Source organism: Eretmochelys imbricata, chromosome 7 (assembly GCF_965152235.1).
Source record: "Eretmochelys imbricata isolate rEreImb1 chromosome 7, rEreImb1.hap1, whole genome shotgun sequence".
NCBI lineage: Eukaryota > Metazoa > Chordata > Testudines > Cheloniidae > Eretmochelys > Eretmochelys imbricata.
In genome coordinates this window covers 399848-406139 of record NC_135578.1, presented here as the reverse complement: position 1 = coordinate 406139, position 6292 = coordinate 399848, and the positions used below count along the sequence as shown (strand labels likewise).

The following is a 6292-nucleotide window of genomic DNA, read 5'->3' as shown; positions in this document are numbered from 1 at the left end:
CGGTCTACTTAGTCCTATATCCTGTCTTTGACAGTGGCCAGTCCCAGATACATAAGTGCAAGAAATTCCCGTAGAAGGCAATTATGGAATAACCTGCCCATAAGGGAAATGTCTTCCCAGCTCTGAAACAGGAAGGTTTATTGTCCCTTCTTATCTAGCTGACCCCCATAAACCTATGTTCTTAGTCATTTAATCATCCAATATTTGAAACCCATTTTTATGCAGGAGATGAAAGGACATACACCTCCCCCCCACAAAAATAAAAAGCCCTCCCATCCTCGGCATGGCAGTGTACATTCCCTGGATTCCAATAAGACTCTAGAATTTCAGGCTGTATTGACAGTGGGAATGAACAGAGTCATAAGCTCACCACACAGACTTCAACGAAAGGCAAGGTATGTCAGAATTTCATCTTGTTCATAAGCACGCTTCAGAAAATACAAGCCTTGTTTTTCCAAGACAATTCTAGGGAAGCTAGAGGTAGAACTGTGCAGCAGTCTGATCCACTTGCAGCAGAGCAGCAACCCTGCCTCTCACCATCCTGGGCTAGCAAGACGGACTCCCTCAGACAGAAGAAGAGTGCTGCCTCTTCACTCGAGCAGCACGCCTCCCCTGAGCTCCAGCAGGCAGAAAGGAGAGAAGCCATCTGGTTCCCATGACTCTCTGAAGGGCCCGAGATGCTGTTAACGGGTGCCTCTTTCTCCACATTGCAAGTGACCTCTCTGCAAATTCCACGGCATGTAGTCAGGTACAGCCCAAAATAGGCTTTGGTGCTGCTCTCAGTTCAAAAGCCTCAGCTTCCCAGTCACCTGATTCATTATTCCTTCTTCTCCGATAATGGCAAGGACAGTGTAGGATCCAGCTGGAATCTGCAGTGGAGAGATGAACATGCAATTGTGTCAACAGCAATTCAGATGATGGTAAACGTTCAATTTTGATTTAAAGACTTCAAGTGAAAGAGTCCACCATATCCATAAGTTGTTCCAATGATTAATTATCCTCACTGTTAAGAATTTGCACCTTTTGTAGTCTGAATTGTCTAGCTTCAGTTTCCAGCCATAGGATCTTGTCATGCCTTGGTCTGACAGGAGGAGTCCACCATCAAATCTTCTCCCTGTGTACGTACTTATAGATTGGGGTGGGCAAATTATGGCCTGCAGGCTGGATCTGACCCGCCAGCCATTTTAATCCAGCCCTTGAGCTCCCTCTGGGGAGCAAGGTCTGGGGCTTGCCCCGCTCCAGCTGGGGAGCAGGGTTGGGGGCCGCTCCACACGGAAGCGGCGGCATGGCCCGTTTCCGGCTCCTACACATAGGGGCAGCCAGGGGGCTCCATTCTGCCCCAAGTGCCGACCCTGCAGCTCCCATTTGCCAGGAATCCCAGCCAATGGGAGCTGCAGGGGCAGGGCCTGCAGATATGGCAGCACGCAGAGTCTCCCAGCCACGCTTCCATGTAGGAGCCAGAGAAGGGACATGCTGCTGCTTCTGGGAGCCTCTTGAAGTAAGCGCCACTTAGAGTCTGCATTCCTGAGCCCCCTCCTGCCCTCCAAATCCCTTGATCCCAGCCTGGAGCACCCTGCTGCACCCCAAACCTCTCATCCCCAGCCCCCCCTCCAGAGCCCATGCCCCAGCCCAGAGCGCCCTTCCACACCTTGAACTCCTCATTTCTGGCCCCACCCCGGAGCCTGCACCCCAACCCCAATTTTGTGAGCATTCATGGCCTACCATACAACTTCTATTCCCAGATGTGGCCCTCGGGCCAAAAAGTTTGCCCACCCCTGTTACAGATTGATCAAGTCACCTCAACTTCCTGGATAAACTAAATAGATTTAGCTTTTTTAGTCTGGAAAGTACACACAGTAAAAACTCAAATCGTTCTTGTGGATCTTCTTAGAACCCTTTCCAACATGTTTTAAGAGTGTTGGCACCAGAACTGGACATAGCATTTCAGTAATCTCCTTAATGTTGTATATAAAGTTAATACCACCTCCCTAATTCTACATCATCCAAGGGTCACATTAGCTCTCAACCACAACACTGCATTGGACCTCACATTCAGCTGATTTCCACCCTGATCCCTAAGTCACTATCAGGGTCAGTGCTTTCCAGGATGCAGTCCCCCAGCCTACAAGTGGGTCCAGCCAACCAGTCCGACATAGCTGGGGCTAACGGTTAAGGTTGGTTAATGGTAAGCCTAATGCTTACCGGTTAACCTTTTACATCCCTAGGATCTACATTCCTGGATCCTAGATGTATGACCTTGTGTTTGGCATGCTCACTCACAGGCACATACACTCTCCCCCTCAGTGATTACAGGTTACCGCATTGCACTGTTCTGGAGCACTATTACTCCAGAAACTGCTAATTTATTGTCATTGCTATCAGTGTCTACTTTCCCCCTCTAATTTTTTTTTAAATTTAATCACTTCTTTCAAATCCCTTAACTAGAACAGTTTAACTGAAGAATCATTTGATAATTGTTGAATGATGGGGTTTTTCAGACATCTAGTAAAGTTTTCTTAGAGTGACTTCCCATTATTATTCATATTGTTTTAAATTCTTCCTTCCAGTTTTGCTCACAATTGTTTTCAAGCTTTGGGACATTGGCCCTTTTAAAGTGCCAAATGTATTGTATTAGTTACACACATGCACTCAATTCCTAACTTGGTTACCTGTGTCCTCCCTGCATCCTGCACCAGGTACGTTGGCAGCTCCAGGCTCAAAGCCAATGCTTGGAGATCCATCAGGTGGGCAGTGTTTGATCCTTGAACTACAACCTTCTTTGCACTAACAAGGAAAAAGCAAGTGATCAGAAAGAGCACCTACTGTCCTGCGACCTCTTATCACAGGCTGCTTGACTAGGGGAGCAGTGTACAAGCTAAGGAAGTCATTAGCCTAACAAAACAGTTAGAGATCCATCTCCCATTCATCTAGCAACTGCAAACCCATTTGCTTCAGATATGAGAATAATTATTCTGAATTTATTAAGTTAAATGTCAGATAAATTATCTACAAGAGACACAAAAAACCCAGATCAGAAAGGCTCCTCCCCCTTTTGGCCCTTTTAACTACCAAGTAGAATGAGAACATTCTGATGTTGACTCACCTTTATCTGTTCAACCATTTCAGACAACTGCTTGAAGAACCATTTAGTGAGAATGCTAAATTAGTGACAGGGGAGATTAAGAGGGACAGCCAAGGAGAATCCAGTGTGAAAGCTCTGCTGCTACTGCCCCGCAAGCTTAGTCTTTGATATTGCCTGTTATTTCAATCCTTTACCCTCCCTCCCAACAAGGAAGCCTGACCAACATGAGTCAGAGTGCCACTCATTCAGTCAGAGTCTGAATTTTACAACATATATTCGAAGGGATGCCTGGACACTTGTCTGTCAGGCACACATTACCATCTTACCCACATTCATCCCACTGGCAGATCATCTCCCTCCCAGTGGATTTTTCCTGTATTAACTGGTACAGGCCAACAGCTGCATGTCCAACCTGGGCTGCTATCTGTAAGGTGAAACATTACATCTGAATAGGGTGAGCCACTGAAGCCACTCCTCCCACTGGTGTGATAATAGGGGCACAAGTCCTCTGCATTCAAATAAGGCCTTCAGCAGGAGGCAGTCCATCACCTTCCCAGATTTGAAGGGGAAAAGGACCCCAAACCTCTCATCCCAGCCCCCCCTCCAGAGCCCATGCCCCAGCCCAGAGCCCACATTGGCTGGCACCTAGCTCTTTTCACAGGTGGCTCCGCAGTCTGGGCAGGGCGGGCGACCACTCCCTCCCCGCACCTTGGCCGGCCAGAATTTGGGCTGCTCGAAGCTTTCTCCGGGCCACCCGTGAACTTTACCTTCCCGACGCCCATGGCGAGCTCCATGTTCACCACAAACACCATCTTGTAGCAGCCGCCACCATCCGCCTGCTCCTGGAAAAGAAACCTGGGTGGAGGCCCCGGGCTCCGCGCGCGAGCGGGGGGTGGGGTGGGGTGGGGGGGCGCCGCCGCCGCCAGGACAGGGGCCCCGGGCTCCGCGCGCGAGCGGGGGGTGGGGTGGGGGGGCGCCGCCGCCGCCAGGACAGGGGCCCCGGGCTCCGCGCGCGAGCGGGGGGTGGGGTGGGGTGGGGGGGCGCCGCCGCCGCCAGGACAGGGGCCCCGGGCTCCACGCGCGAGCGGGGGGTGGGGTGGGGTGGGGGGGCGCCGCCGCCGCCAGGACAGGGGCCCCGGGCTCCGCGCGCGAGCGGGCGGTGGAGGGGGGGGGCGCCGCCGCCGCCAGGACAGGGGCCCCGGGCTCCTACCTGCCTCTCCAGGCCGCCGAAGTAGAGCTGCGCCGCAGCCTCCGCGGACACATTCCCGGTCAGGGCCAGCGCCTACAGGGTGGAGAGAGCGCGGCGTGAGGCGAGGCGAGGCGAGGCCAGCCCAGCCCAGCCCAGCCCAGGCCCGGCTCACCCGGCAGGGGTCGCCCCGGCTCACCTGGCGCGCCGCCGCCTCAGGCACCCCCAGCTCCCGCAACGGCCCCAGCAGCGCCTCATCAGCCTCCATCCCACCACGTGACTTGCAGCCGCTCCGCTCCGCTATTGGCTGCGCCCGCCGTAGCCAGCCCAATCCGATTTGTTCCTCGCTTCCATGTGATTCCCGGCCACGCCCACACCCCGGCCAGGAATGCCCCCCCATCATCTGCTGTCCTTTGCCCCTCCCCTCCGCGACCAAACGTCCCCCGCGCCACGCCCCTCGTCTCTGCGTCCCGCCTCCAGCCGCTCTGCAGGGCCAAGGCCGCTCACCCCCGCCCAGGCCGCCCCAGCCAGGGCCACGTGCCCCACCCTTCCCCCACTGCCCCCACCCCGCCGGGCCAGACAGCCCTGCCCCGCCCCCAGCAACGGCACGGGCTCAGCGGGCACCCGCGGTACTGTGGCGCGGACCCCCACGTCTGAGCTGGGGCGAAGAAACACTGCGCCCACATGAATTTGCCCCACAAGTGCATTCACAGAATCAGAAAAAGAAAAGGAGTACTTATGCACCTTAGAGACTAACCAATTTATTTGTCTCCAAGGTGCCCCAAGTACTCCTTTTCTTTTTGCAAATACAGGCTAACACGGCTGCCCCTCTGAAACCTGCCATAGAATCACAAAATCTCAGGGCTGGAAGGGACCTCAGAAGGTCACCTAGTCCAACCCCCTGCACAAAGCAGGACCAACCCCAACTAAATCCTCCCAAGGGCTTTGTCAAGCCGGGCCTTAAAAACCTCTAAGGAAGGAGATTCCACCACCTCCCTAGGCAACGCATTCCAGCGTTTCACCACCCTCCTAGTGAAAAAGTTTTTCCTAATATCCAACCTAAACCTCCCCCACGGCAACTTGAGACCATTACTCCTTGTTCTGTCATCTGCTGCCACTGAGAACAGTCTAGATCCATCCTCTCTGGAACAGCCTCTCAGGTAGTTGAAAGCAGCTATCAAATTCCCCCTCCTTCTTCTCTTCTGAAGACTAAACAATCCCAGTTCCCTCAGCCTCTCCTCATAAGTCATGGGTTCTAGACCCCTAATCAGTTTTATTGCCCTCCGCTGGACATTTTCCAATTTTTCCACATCCTCCTTGTAGTGTGGGGCCCAAAACTGGACACAGTGCTCCAGCTGAGGCCTCACCAATGTCCAGTAGAGGGGAACAATCACGTCCCTCGATCTGCTCGCTATGCCCCTACTTATACATCCCAAAATGCCATTGGCCTTCTTGGCAACAAGGGCACACTGTTGACTCACATCCAACTTCTCGTCCACTGTCACCCCTAGGTCCTTTTCTGCCGAACTGCTGCCGGGCTATTCGGTCCCTAGTCTGTAGCGGTGCGTTGGATTCTTCCGTCCTAAGTGCAGGACTCTGCACTTGTCCTTGTTGAACCTCATCAGATTTCTTTTGGCCCAATCCTCTAATTTGACCTCTGCGTTATAATGCTCAGACACATAATTAGCATGTGGAATTCAGTCACAGGCTATAATTGAAGACAGAATTCAGAAAGATATTGAATAATTATATGGATAACATGAACATTCGCAATTACATTAAACAGGATTAAAAAGGCATAGTCTGTAAACCCTGAAGCCTCAGGCCATGAACCAGCTGCCAACTAAACAGGTTTACGAAGAAATTGCCCCTAGGGGGAGGCTGCTGCATAATTGTCCCTTATGAGGTTTCATTCACCTCTCTCTGCAACATGAAGTACTGGCCAATGTCTAAGAAAGGATGCTACTTTAGACAGACCACTCAGAGGAATTGCCAAACTTAATCCAGGGTCCCTCTGTATTTAG

The 6292-nt window shown here is 52.6% G+C and overlaps 1 protein-coding gene across 1 annotated transcript; it reads right to left on the bottom strand.

Moving 5' to 3' along the window:
• Positions 1-396: 396 nt before the first annotated feature.
• Positions 397-4563, bottom strand: LOC144267702 (putative peptidyl-tRNA hydrolase 2). Its single transcript, XM_077821896.1, has 6 exons — positions 4468-4563; positions 4293-4364; positions 3850-3924; positions 3409-3506; positions 2670-2784; positions 397-869 (listed from the first exon to the last, which is right to left on the bottom strand). Exons 1-6 carry the CDS (start codon positions 4534-4536, stop codon positions 780-782), a joined length of 519 nt encoding a protein of 172 aa, XP_077678022.1. The 5' UTR covers positions 4537-4563; the 3' UTR covers positions 397-779.
• Between the last annotated feature and the right edge of the window lie 1729 nt (positions 4564-6292).